General features: G+C 34.5%; 1 protein-coding gene across 4 annotated transcripts in view; it reads right to left on the bottom strand.

Annotated features, from left to right (window-relative positions):
* LOC135101441 (calcium homeostasis endoplasmic reticulum protein-like) overlaps positions 1-15,145 on the bottom strand; it is a 45,641-nt gene that overhangs the window by 7,328 nt on the left and 23,168 nt on the right. For all 4 annotated transcript variants that reach the window (XM_064005394.1, XM_064005393.1, XM_064005395.1 and 1 more), the window contains 4 exons: positions 6,765-6,884; positions 6,355-6,613; positions 2,340-2,522; positions 5-127 (listed from right to left, as the gene is read on the bottom strand). In XM_064005394.1, coding sequence (XP_063861464.1) covers positions 5-127; positions 2,340-2,522; positions 6,355-6,613; positions 6,765-6,884 — 685 coding nt within the window. The remainder of the gene's footprint in view (positions 1-4; positions 128-2,339; positions 2,523-6,354; positions 6,614-6,764; positions 6,885-15,145) is intronic.

Consider the following 15,145-nt stretch of genomic DNA (forward strand, 5'->3'; position numbering starts at 1 on the left):
TTACCTAACAGGTGAGGAAGAACGTGACCGCTGCTTAGACGAGTTGCGGCGCACTGGACTATGGCTGCTAGAGCGAGACCGTGAGCGTGATTTCTTCTTTTCTTCTTCCTTTTCAGGGCTTACAGACCTGGAGAAATAGTATGTGAGGAATAAGTTTGCTAATTCCATGTCAAAAAAAAGACATGTACTGAAAATTGAGAATAATAAGATAACAAAGATAAACATGATGAAAAACTGTGCATTTCATTGGATAGACAGCATTACAATATGCCATGCAAGATTAAAATAAAACAAATAAATAAATAAATAAACAAAATAAAATAAAACAAGTAGCTAAAAACAATAATCTATATACTATATAGTACCAGCAGAAGATCCACAAGTACTAACCATCTTGCTCCATCTCTTCTCATCACCAGACTAATATATTTGCTTCACTATCTGTACACCTTCTCCAGCAACCTGATTCCTGCCCCTCATCCCTCCTATTTTGACCTCAATGCAATTTAAATAATGATACTGAAATGCTGATGCAATCTTGTTCTAGTAGATCACTGTCATGTAGTAGAGGTGTTCCCAGGGTGAAACAGAACACAATATAGAAGACCGTCGTCTTCTGCCTTGGTGATTGTTACTAGCATCTCCTGCTCAGCTTTTCAATGGCTGAATACTATGCTTGATGTCATTCTTGTGTTACTTTTTTGTGTCTTATACAGATAAGCACAAATTACACATTTATACATCTTTCTTGTTGTTATCATTATCACTGTGTCTTTTGTTCAAGCACACACACACACACACACACACACACACACACACACACACACACACACACACACACACACGTATATTTATTTATTTTTCCATGGGATGTGACCTGTGTGTCACCCAATGTACTTTGCGTTCACCCTATATCATGTTTTTGTGAGACATGAAGACATACCTAGGTGTGGCTGAGCAATGTTCTGGCTCTGGACTCCACCTGGCCCAGGACCTGAAGCCCATGACCTGAAGCCTGACCTGATCTGGCCAAGTGTGCAGGAAACTCAGGCCCAACCAGACTGTGTGCTTCTACTCTATATCTGTACACCAGTTTTATTTAATATACAACAGTCTTCTACATCATGTTCCCATTCACCCTGAGAACACCTGTACTACACTAGTGATCTACTAGAACATTTAAACACAGAGCTAAAGTAAAAACATAAAGATATGAGACATAAATACTAGTTATTTGAAAAGGTGCCTGAGGAGTGAATAGAGTTGATAGCGAGACCATTAATTATGAAAAGGTTTTTAATGTTTAGCAAGGGAGAAAGAAGGATTAGGTAGATGTGGAAGTAGCAAAATGCAGCATCATGAGACAAAAGAATATATAATAACTAAAAGGATAGTGAAATGAAATAGTTTTCTTCACATTTTTCTATGGCTATTTTTCATGGTCAGTGTCCTCATGAACTTGCAGGATGCAAACTTCTCCTCTATAGGCAGCCCATCAGCTACAGTCCCTTTATACTTTTTTATTCATATGATCAATACAGTAAACGTAACCTTAAAATTTCTGGACCTTCATTTCTGGGAATTTGATTTTCCTGGACTTTTTTTTTCAGACACAGACATATTGCTATCTTCAAATTTGAGTCATAAGAATGCAATATATAACTCAGGAGGCTAATTATTGGAGTCTGAAGTTAGCAAAGACTACATAACCAACCTGAGTCCATGAATCATAAAACAAAAAGTACACAGTGATATGAAAAATTTGACCATCTGAGGAGGACTGGACACAAAAACTGAAAATATCAGGTCCCAATAATGGGGGGGCAAAGGGGTATTTAAATGGTAAACAGTCCTGATGCATTGTGGGTAGTACTGACACCTTAGGCACTACAATGAGTTGTCTCGTTCTATTCTTTATTGCTTAACTGTTAAATTTTTCACTCTCTTTCATAAACATTCAGCCTTTAAATGCAAGAAAAAATAAAAAAAAGTAAATAAATAAATAAAAAAAATTAAGGAGAAACCATCATAGTATAGATCTATTAGGGAAAGCATAAGTGTGAAGAGACAATCCAGCAGAGAGAGAGAGAGAGAGAGAGAGAGAGAGAGAGAGAGAGAGAGAGAGAGAGAGAGAGAGAGAGAGAGAGAGAGAGAGAGAGAGAGAGAGAGAGAGAGAGAGAGAGAGAGAGAGAGAGAGAGAGAGAGAGAGAGAGAGAGAGAATCATATTATCATACTGGATAAGTTTGTGAGGTAATTCTGGAACTGCACTCTTACAAAATCTAAATTCACAAGCTTATTCAAGACAAATATTTTCCTTATATAAGTATGGTAGGCTTACCTGTATCTCCTCACTGGCTGATCTGATGGCTTCTCTTCTTCTTCAGGTGGTGGCTCAATAATTACCGGAGAAGGTGAGCGGGTAGGTTCTCGAAGACCTTCACTCACCTCCTTCTCAATACGTTTTACAGACTGACTTTTTTCCTTGTAGTAATCATATAAGCCCAATTGTTCCCAGCCTTCACTGAAATATTCATGCATATCTACAATAACAATTATTAATAGCAGTTCTCAGCCAACCTGATAAATTTACTCAAGTTCTCATGATCAAGTCACCCAACCAATTCATCTCAAGTCATCTTGCCAACATATGTATGAAAGCAATCTTCTGTAAATTGCTATGCAGTAATGTACACATACCATAATAAACCCTCTACCAAATTATGAAGACTGATCCCTATAGTACAGTCTTGATGCTTGGGAATACTTCCACATGGTTTGGAATACCTTCTAGTTCACTAAAACTATGGACATCCTTAGGTAATGCATACAAAGAAATATAATTAACAATTAGAATAAAAATGCACTGACAGAAGCTACCATTTTCAATTGAACACATGAATCAAATATGGCACATAACAGCATCATTGTTAGTATGATGTGTGACGCAGAAGGTATGCTTACAGTATTCTTCTGCCAGCATTAACAAGTGGATCAGAGACCTGGACAATGAATAGGATAGAACAATCAAAGATCCATGGTGTGAAAATTGATCATCTAAAGAGAAGCATGTAGAGTGGCAAGATGGAAAGGTTGAGGACAAAGCATTATGAGAAATGTGGTATGAATACCTGTGAAAGCAGTGTGATTGTGATTTGTTGAGTGGTAGAACAGGTAAAAAGAAACACACTGCAATGGTATGTATATACAGTAAACCCTCAGTATATCAAACCCAGTTAAAGCAAATTTCGCATTTATCAAACATAAGATGGCCTACCGACCATCTATCTGATTTACTGAACAAAGGTTGGTAAATGAGGCAGAACGTTTGGTCAGTGATGACAGCGGTGAGGGAGTGACAGAGGGTGGGTGGGTGGGAGGGAGGGAGGGAGGGAGGGAGAGTGAGTGTTGGATGTTGGTGAGTGCACAGCAAACCCACACACACTGCCTCTGCCTCATAAGCCAACATGGCTGAGCAACAACAAGTCCATATGTGTCAACCAAGGGAATTTCGTGAAAGGAGAGGCATTCTCAATGAAGTGAGTGAGCTGAACTCATTAAAAGATATAGATTAGACTGTGCTGGCATTGTTTTTGTCACAGACTTGATGTGAGCAGTGCTTTTGAGACCAACATTGACAACAAAGTGGTCTCTCTAGAGATACTCTTTATAAAGCCTCAATAAGTGGCAAGACTCATCTAGAGACTAATTAGGTTTTCTTGTCCTCTTGGGGATGGCTGTGTCCATCTTGTTGTTGGTGTTCTTGTGGTGATACATACATGATGTTTGAGTGGTAACTGCTTGTTACTGTTTATGTTTGAGGCTGCCCTCTGGCAGCAGATCTTGTTTTGGCCACTAATTTCCTCTATTTAAGAGAGATACAGCTTAATCATTACATACCAGCCATAAAAAAATATGTAATATATATATATATATATATATATATATATATATATATATATATATATATATATATATATATATATATATATATATATATATATATATATATATATATATATATATATATATATATATATATATATATATATATATATATATATATATATATATATATATATATATATATATATATATATATATATATATATATATATATATATATATATATATATATATATATATATATATATATATATATATATATATATATATATATATATATATATATATATATATATATATATACCTTTCTAATCCCTTTCTCTGTCAATTAATATATATTTTATATATATATGTCTGTGCTATTTGTAGCAGCTAGCAAAATCAGCCATAACTAAATCACTCATAGTTATGACAGAGTTTATGAAAAACCCATAGTCTTTGTGACAGAAAGTTATGAATTTTCATGACTGAGAAGAATTATGGGTACTTATGACTTTTCATTAGTGCTGCCCCAGTCTCACAGCAGCAGATGAAGTGGAAGGTTGTTGCACTCATATGTATGTATGTATGTATGTGTTGTATGTATGTAATTTTGTTTATTTATTTGTTTGTTTGTAATGTATTCTTGTATACTTGAGCACAGTAAAAACATTTTTCCATAAGATTTGTTGTTTTATTTACATCAAAATAAAGTATATGCTATATAATTTACATTTAATGCATGAGTTGCCAAAATTTATATTATTTGAAGTTCATTTTTGTATACTGAACTTCCCCCTCAAATACCAAATGAAGTTTGGTGTGGGAAGGGGAATCCGACAGCAATTTTCTTTGAATTTTTGCCTTTATTATCAGTGGTTTCCCCCTCAATCAGATCAATATACTGAGTTTTTTTTTGTACTGAAAGAATGAAGTGTGAAGAATGAAATGTAAAGATGTATTTGAGTGAAACTGAAAGGTGCTATTAGGAAAGGAAAACCATTTAGAGGATGGAAAGACAAGGCAAAGAGTACATGTGATAGTTATGCTAGTAAAAGCTTCTTAAAAAATCAAGAAGGGAATGTATGGATAGGGAGAGGTGAAAGCTCTTCTGTCATAACCATCCCATCACAGGATGCTTCTGGAAATAGCAATGCATAAGGGAGATAGAAAGATAAATACCAGTATACAGACATCAGTACATTTGTAAACCTTCCGTATTCATTTATAATTATATATCTGAAGCAGATGCCCACTCTTTTACACTTGTTTCTTCCCTGTATATACATACTTATTTTTGCCTAACTTGAATACACTTGGCCATCAGTGAAACAATGGCAAATGTAAACAGTGCTAAAGTGTAATATTCTTAATATATGTTCTTGTCTCACCTACGTATATTTATAAGCATCTATCTTACACAAGATCATATGAACATAAAATAAGGGAAGCTGCAAGAAGTAGTCATGCCTAATTTTGGCAGTCCCTGTAGAAAACATATACTTACCTATATCCACTATCATCCCACTCCATATATGTCTAATCTTCTTTTAAAGCTCCCTATTCACTCAGCACTAACAACCTGATTACTGAGTCTATTCTGTTCATCTACCACTCTATTTGAAAACATATTTTTCTTTATTTCTTTATTAAATCTAATTTTATCAAGCTTGAATGCATTATTTCTTTTCCAAACTTGATTACTAATCCTGAGAATTTTATCTTTCATCCCTGTTATATCCTTTATATCACTTAAATACTTCTATCATATTCCCTCTTAATCTAAACCTGTCTAAGGAAAGTAAATTTAAAAGACTCAATATACTTTTATAAGGAATATCTCTCATTCCTTGTACCTCTTTAGTCATTAACATCTGTACTGACTAACAGACTTGCATCCTTCCTGTAATATAGAGACTAGAACTACATAGCATGATCTATATGAAGAGAAAATATTTTCAATCACTACTTTACACTTTAAATATAATACTATCATTATTCTCCCAGTCTAATTTCTTTTTACAAACAGCTTGTGTACTAATTGATATGATAGATACTACATTTAGATCCTCCCATTAACACTACATTTGCATTCACTTCTCTGCTGAAACAAATAAAAATAATTCCAGAAGTTTCGCTCTTAATTCCTCTCATTATCAAAACCAAACACACTCACAAACCACTAGAGTTCTCATCCAAATTTGACTTTCAACCACAATGATGGAGCATGAATAAGGCACAGCTCAGTATGACATTAAATGAAAATAATCTAGGGACAGTAAAACAACTGTTCATTAATACAGTAAAAACCACTCTTTGCAGTGCAGTATGATATGAAAGTTCAATACATTTTTCACATTTCCACTTCACAGCTTTCATTATTACATAAGAGGCATGAGATATGTAATCAATCCTCTGGAAATATTTTCTGTTTTGCAATTAACAGGTAAAGGAAAACAATAAAAACTTACCTGTTACGTGGCTTTTCATGAGAAGGTGGAGCATAGAAGTTTTCAACAGCTCTTAGCAGCCTGTCACTTGGTGGTGTTGGTGGAGGAAGTCTTAGGTTGTTAGGATCCAGTGGCAGATACTTGTGATCTTCTACTTTTACTAGAGGAGCCATCAGTCCTGCTGGGAGCTCATAGTATGGAACAGTTGGTACTAAATTTTCCTTTTGTTCTTCAACTGGAAATCCTGGAGGAGGCTTGCTGAAATCCACCATTGGCAAACCTGAAAATAAAAAAAATAAAAAATCAGAAAAGATAATGTAGTAAATTTAGTGAAATAAGCTAAAAATTGAGCACATGTGCACTATAATAATAATTATGTACACCTTTAGATGTTGCAGTAAAATAAAAGCAACAATTAATGACAGCAGTACCTGGAGGGAAGCCTGGAGGAGGTTGGTTGAAGTCCAATGTGGAAGGTATGCCTGGTGCTGCCCCAGGTGGTGGTGGGAATTGGGGCTGGGGTGGGGCTGTAGTAAATCCACCACTCTGGGCTACTGGTAGGGAATAAAAAATTGAACAAAAGTAATATGCTCTAAGGTAGGAAATAAAAATGAATCAAAGACAAACTTCATAAATAGTTACATTTTGAAATTATTAGAATGCTTATATGATAGTAGAATACTGATAAAATTCCTCACAGGAGCAGTGGGTGCTGCAAGAAATATCCAAAAACACTTTATCCCTTTTAACTCATCTATCTATATAACAGGCTAACATTCCCAATGAAAGAGAGTAACCAAGACAAGGTGCTCATGTACACACACACACACACACACACACACACACACACACACACACACACACACACACACACACACACACACACACACAACCACATAAAAAAAAATCAGACAAGTCTCTAGGGAGTAAGAGAACCAATCTTTATTGACCATGATGACAAGGCTCAGTTATGCATCATGCCCAGATCTCTTCATGAAAGAATCCAAAACTAGAACAGGTTTATCTCTGTTGCACCATAATAAATCTACATGTTTTTTTTTTTCCTGCATCTACAACTGGTTACACCAGATGTAGATGAAACTATTGCATGCATTCAGAATTGCTCTCCTTTCACTCTTGTAACATGTAACCACTCTCTTACTCAACTGGAATCCCTCTTGCATGTAATATTCTTCACACTGCCCATCCATCCCATGACTGAAAAAAAACTATAACAAGGATACAAATATGAGGATAACAAAGACCACTTGAGACTGGTAGAAAATAGCTGTATGCTTTGAAAAATTAATATGGAAAAGAAAAAAACTACAAATGATAAAATTCTGATCATGGCAGTAAAAGAATCTAACAAAAATCTGCCAAGATAATAATCAACAAGATGAAGACCTCAAAGTAGAGGTAGTAAACAATGAGGTATCCTGCATAAACACAAAAGGAATAAAGAATGCATTTAAATGAATGAGCAAGGACAAAGCAGAATGTAAAGGTGGCTCATCCACTGATCTTATCAAAGATGCAAGAGATTTTCTACTAGACAAACTTGCAGACTTTTTTACAAAATGCTTCCAAACTTGTACTGTAATGAGAACTTAGAAAAAAATGCCACAATAATGCTGATTCACAAAGAGACATCAAAGACCTAACAAAAGTACTGACCATCTCAGTATGCCAGAAGTTTACTGTAGTATACGTACAAGCTCTTTATGAAGGTGCTCGACAAAAAGATTAGTGCAATGCTTGATTCAAATTAATTGCAAGAGTAAGCAGGATTCCAGTGTCTATTTAAGAAAAATGGTCACAACTATGTCTTTCATCAAGAAATGGAAAGTATGTAGAGTACACTATACATGGCTTTCACAGATTTTGAAAAGTCTTTGACTCAGAAGAAACCTCGGCAGTTATGAAAACATTCAGAAAATGGAGGGCATAGAGAAAACACATGTAAAGGCATTGGTAGACATCTATAAGGAAAGTACTGCCACTGTAAAGCTACACATGGTCATTGAGAAAATACTAATAAGAAAGGTGTCAGACAAGACAACATCAATTTCTTCTAAAATGTTCATGGTGGTATCAGAAAAAAAAAAAAAAAAAAAGACAGGAATTAAGATTACCAGTAAATAATATCACACTCCATGATGATAATCTCCTTATATGTGGGTCTACAAATTAACTACAACACATTTAGCATTACATGAAAAATTAAAAGGTAGATCTGAAGATGAGTATGACATAAACAAAGGTAATGTTCAACAAGGACATACTAGGTCATGAGGCTAAGATGTGACTGTGAACATGGATGTATGCACTTAGACTCCTTGTCTTAGCTACAACCTTTTACAGGTGATATCACTCTATTATGTCGATACATATTTTCATATACAGTAAAGCCTTCACAAGTTGTCATAATAAAAGGTTCAGCCTTTCCCGACATCAAAATTCTGACATGTAAAATATCACTGAAAACTCATGAAAAGTCTTCATGCAAACATGCCCTTCCTCCCTCTACAGCTTTTCCTTGCATCTTGCTCTGAGGACATGATGCTAAGAAGGGCTGCTGGTTCTGGCTCTAGTTCTGGTTGAAGGTTAGGAGACTTAATCCTTGGAATGTCATCCCCTGATGCGGTCTTGTTTATAGTTTCTTTTTGTGCTCTGATTTTTCTTGTTTCCCTCAAATATCACTTAATTTTTCTTGTTCTTCTTCTATATTCCAAAAATTTGGCAATATTTCTTTTGATGTTTCAATATTACTGTTGTCAAAAAGCTCATTAATAAATGTGGAATCAATTGTTTTTCATCTTATCAACTCCTCTTCTCCAACTGACTTCTTTAGTTTCTTCCTTATCACTGCAATCTTGCATCTTTTGCCATCTTCTACTGCTATTTTCATGCTAACTACATGCAGAGTTAACTAGTATTCTCAGTCATTCATCTCTTTCTTTGGTAAAGTCTGGAACTTCCTGACCGCTTCTGTATTTCCACCTTCCTATGACTTGAACACTTGAACTCTTTCAAGAGGGAGGTTTCAAGACACTTATTCTGTAATTTTTTTATTACTGGTTTGACACTGTTCAAGGGCCGGCACTTCAGTGGGACTTTTTTTTATTGCAGTTTTGTTGCCCTTGGCCGGTGCCCCTTCTACACACAAAAAAAAAAATAAATAAAATGATAAATAAATAAATAAATAAATAAATAAATACATAAAAAATAATAATAATTTTCTATATACAATCTTTGTAATTTATCCACTTGTCTTCTCTGGTCTGTAATCTTTTCCCTTATCCTTGTTATCAGTCCATTACCTTTCTCTGGAACCAAGCTGTTTCAGGTAAACAAAGTTTGTGTGCAGGTGAGAGAAGCAAGAGAGATCAGACCACAAAAAGAAACTGTAAACGAGACTGCATCAAATCATGGAAGTACCATCGCAAAGGCTAAACCTCTCAATCTTGAACCAGAACCAGCAACCCCTCTTAGTGTTGTGTCATAACCTATGCGGTAATTATTACTGTACAGGTTATGCATGGTTATTTTGGCTTGACTTGGTTTAATCAACATGGTGCTGACTCACAAAAATTTTGTAAAATTCCCTTTTTGGACAATTTTTTTTTTTATTGAATATTTCATTGTTTTACAGACTCATGTGGAATTATAATTTATAGAATGCTAACTTGTGGAAGTTTTACTGCATCCTCAAGTACACATGTATGAATTAATTTTATATAATTTGTAAATTAATATTTAGTTGATATTTCAGTATGAGGAATGAATTCTCCAAGAAATTATTATGAAATAATGAAGGAATGTGCACTAGCAGAATTTTTTTTAAGAAAAAAAAAAAAAAAACACACAAAAAGTATAGTATGTATTGACTGTAGTTTAAACTGCAAATGTTTAAATAGTATGTGTGATACATAAAATCTAAAAGGCTAACCACACAATGAGAAAATGAAGAGTAAAGGCTTGTATTGTCTGAGCTAGTGGATCACAATCCACTATAGACTGTGGTGAACTTAAAACATGATAATAGTGGCTAAAAATGTTCCTAATATTTCATTAATTGGTTTGGTAACAAACAAATGAAGTAAAAAAATTTTTTTATCAGAATATCATGTTTTTTAATGTACAATAAAACTGACTGGTGAATCTGGCAATTTTTCTAGTCCATTTTGAACACCCCAATTAAATGGGAAAAAGTGGTAAATTTGATCTGCTACTGTAGTTCAAAGTATCTGAAGGGTTGGATGTCCACTGCTTAGACCAAACTTTGTCTAGAATACTGAGGGCTTGGTTTGCTCATAAATACACTGTCTAAACTGAATTTCATTTGGTATAGTAAAGGCTATGTTCAGTCCTGTACTGAATTGCATATGATACTGTATATTTACCTGATATGATGGATGCATAGCATTACTGTAAAGTTACTATACAAAAAAAGCAGCTTGATGTACACTGGTGCACAATGATATTGTGATATAATTAAGTCTGATATATCAAGGTTTTACCATATAATGGAACTGGAACATGAACAGATCAATCACCTCATAAATCTATTATGTAAAAAATTTAAGACCACCATAGAAGAAATTAATTGACAAAAGCCATATACATGTATAAAAATAGAGTATGGTAGGATTTGGAACTTTCTCTATGTATGTGATTGACATTTTATCACCTCACACCACTGTCATGCACACCACATGCCATCAGTTTGGGGCCTATTCAAGTTTGTATGTCAAATCATAGCTCAACAACATGATAAGAGTGCTCCTTGCAGAAAGTGAGATCTTAATACCTGCTGGATATTTAGATTAGAGATGTATTGGATGTCAGAATTCAGAGACCCGTGGATGTAGATGTCATAGGTACATATTTTGCAAATGTGGAAGCAGATGCAAGTATCAGTTTCTACTAAGTAATGGATGCTGATGTGGATGTGTTCAGAATTTTGGTATAAAATCACTATTTAGCACCAATTACTGCCAGATGCCTGCTGTAATAACTGCTCAGTACTGCCAATTCATATTTTTTAACCTTATTTTTGTATAATTACACAATATAGAGTTAAGGTCCAGATCTGAGAGAGAGAGAGAGAGAGAGAGAGAGAGAGAGAGAGAGAGAGAGAGAGAGAGAGAGAGAGAGAGAGAGAGAGAGAGAGAGAGAGAGAGAGAGAGAGAGAGAGAGAGAGAGAGAGAGAGAGAGAGAGAGAGAGAGAGATTCACAATTAAAAACTCTCAAAACTACAGAATTTTTAATCATGAAATGTATGTGTAAAATAAGTATACTGAAAGTAAAATGTAGTTTTCTTTCTTTCTTAACTTTGTTTAGAAGTGAAATATTTTTAAAGTTAAATATTATTGTTTTCCCACCAAATTTTAGAGGAGTACTTTCAATCACTTCAATAATGTTGTCGTGTAATGCTTATCAGTAAATTACATGCTTTTTAATACCATATGTCTTCTTATAAGATACCGTAATATTCCACAGTTTGCAAAAAATAAGATTAGACCATCTGTAATTTGACCAAGTGGCAACTCTGAGGCTGTGACAATGCAACCATCTCTCCGTCACCTCAAAGCTACATGCAAAGCACAGCCGCGAGTCCTGTACATTTTCAGCTCCTCTGATGGGTAAACAAAGCCTTAAAAATGCATATGTGTATAGAACATTTTCTACTTAGAATTACACGTTCTTTCACCTCTTTCAATATTTGCAGAAACTCGCGTTACACCCTGTGCATTGTTTACACACACATCATTCTCAGTCACACACATTCTCTCTCTCTCTCTCTCTCTCTCTCTCTCTCTCTCTCTCTCTCTCTCTCTCTCTCTCTCTCTGTTGTTACACAGTGCATACATACAGTATTTTTACATATTTAAATGATACATACATACATGATCACGATGTAAAATTTTCTCCCACATTCTGCCCTTCCACAAAACTCTTGACACATTGTTATGTAAATTTGAAAGGAAATTAATAAAAGGTGTAATTTTGATAGATAATGAAGTAAACATGCATTAATTAATTTTCTTTAATTTTGCAAGGTCTGTGCTCTAGTCTGTAATGTATAAAATGTATAGGCCACATCCTCTTTCTGTGTGGTGCAGATACGGATGCAGATATTTTTTTCATCAGAAATGTGGATGCTTAATTTATCAGAACTGCGGATGTTAAAACTATGCGAATGTTCCACAGATGCTGATGCAGACATCTGATACATCTCTAATTTAGATCAAGACATGCTTATAAAAAAATATTTAAAAAATCTAAAAAGTTTGTGAATATAAATGCATTAACTTATGTTTGTAAGAGCCTCAAATGTAATTTACAAAATTGATAACATAAAGCATATAATGTGAACAGATAATATGAAGTAAATCATATGTGAGGAAAAATCGCAAAAGGAAATAGATGCCTTCATAGGAAGACAGGTCAAGGTACGTTAGATGGGATTAATGTGCAAATAGTACACTGAAAAAGGCTTATTGGAATCATTAGAACTGTTAGTACAGAATATAATGAATATGAATTAACTGATCATTTAACTACAAAAAAATTGCCCTATGCCTTTATTAATCTATTTCAATTAAGGCTGAAATACTCCTGGATGCTACTATAGTCACCATAGCCCAAGCTAATCTACAAGTCACACCCTGTCTCCTCCTTCATTTTGGCAGGGTAGCTGACTCATTCACTCATAAAGCTCTTGCAACTTTCCCCAATCTTTTATATTCAAGACACAGTAAAATCCCTCTTATCCAGCATCAATGGGACCGCCGACATGCCAGATACTTGAATATTGCCGGATACTTGAATAGAAGTGAAATTGTGTCCATAATCACCACCCTACACTCACGCATTTTACCATAACAAAGATCAGCTGATCTGATCAGCTGCTTAAGTGTAAGCACAACACGCTTCCTCTTTTCTACAACTTTAGGCATGATGAGGGCGTCAGGCAATAAACAGTGCACACGCGGGACTGAGTCACTGAGTAAACACAGTGCAGTGCGCCGCGGGTGGCGTGAAGCAGTGCGCTCTGGTGGCGAGGGGACAAAGTATGCCTCGCACGGGAATTTTAATCAATTTTATGAGTACACATTGATTTTTTATTGATTTTAAGGCTCGGGGAAAAATGTGCCGGATACTTGAAGCTGCCGGATACTCGAATGCCGGATGAGAGGAATTTTACTGTATTTTCAATTACATTATCTCTTATTCCTTGACCTAAAATGATTAAAAAATACTAATGTTACAACAATTATAATAATAATGATAATAATAATAATAATAATAATAATAATAATAATAATAATAATAATAATAATAATAATAATAATAATATCAAATTACTAAACCATTATAAGAATTGTGAGAACAAATAAAAATATCACTTGAATAAACTCATCCACATGACTGTCAACACCCACCACAGTTCTAAGAGGCATTTGTCCAGTCATGTGGGTGAGGTTAAGTAAATAATGTATGATCTTTCCACAATTTTTTTGAAGGACTAATTCTTTGAAATTATTATTGTTTTCTATTAATAATTTAAAAAATTGGCTCAGGGCAAGGCTGAATAATAAGGTAATGGAAAATATCTTGAATATAAAAATATCTGGTTAATTGCCAAGAGAGCTTTGTGAACTGCCTTGCTGAGAGGGGGGGAGTAAGTGTGAACATGGCTTCTTGATTAACTTGACCTATGGCAACTATAGTTTACTGAAATTCATATTCTTTATCATAAATATAATTTCAGAACTATATGCTGCACCTGAAACAATTCCACACACACACATGTAATGCAATGACAATGACTGCAACGGATAAAAAAGATAAAATAAATAAAATAAATAAATCAAACCACTAAATTTTTCCAGAACAAGAATACTGCTGAATATGTATTCAACTTTCCATTGTAGCTCCACAATACATATGATGATGCAACTATAGATGTACAGAAAAGCTATTAGTGAGAAGAAAGCACCACACTGCCAGCAGCTAAAAAGAATATGAATAAACTACAACAGCACTTAAGGAAAATTTTGATAGTAAAGTGCACAAACACCAAAACATGTCAAGAAGTGAATAAGAGACTTACACAGGTCACTATTAGAAGGTTCAGGGGCTGCAAAATAGAATACAAATATTCAAATTGACCTATCACAACTTTTACTTTTCAACTGGGGAAAATATTGCAATCAGTGAAATTAATTGATGATTTCCATATGAAGAAATTACTAATGTGGGGTTCAGGTAACTAACGCACAAAAAGTAAATAAATAAACAAATAATACAAATAATATTCACACAAAAAGTAGAACTTATGTATAATTAATAAATGTGTGTGTGTGTGTGTGTGTGTGTGTGTGTGTGTGTGTGTGTGTGTGTGTGTGTGTGTGTGTGTGTCCATTTTAAAAATACAAAACTATGAACCCAAAAATAAATCTAAGTGTTCCATTTGACTTGTTGCTAGTCTGAATTTCTTTTAATTGCCAATATACCCTGCCTGGCACTGGATTTACCCTCTGTGCTGGAGTTATGGAAGAGTTTTAATAAAATTTTCAGGAAAAATTCAGTTCAAATTATGGGAAATTTAACTGAATTTTGAGACAGATCCACATATGAATAAAGATCCAAGATTTAAAAAAAAATATCCCAGATTTCCTAACAGCTTAACTTTACTGAATGTCTGCTAGATTTCACGTCATCATTTCGTGATGAGCAATGAGAGCTTTCTACTTTCCAAGTGGCTGTCCACTGATACTGAGCTAAAAACATGTGTTACTGA

Source organism: Scylla paramamosain, chromosome 6 (genome assembly GCF_035594125.1).
Source record: "Scylla paramamosain isolate STU-SP2022 chromosome 6, ASM3559412v1, whole genome shotgun sequence".
Taxonomy (NCBI): Eukaryota; Metazoa; Arthropoda; class Malacostraca; order Decapoda; family Portunidae; genus Scylla; species Scylla paramamosain.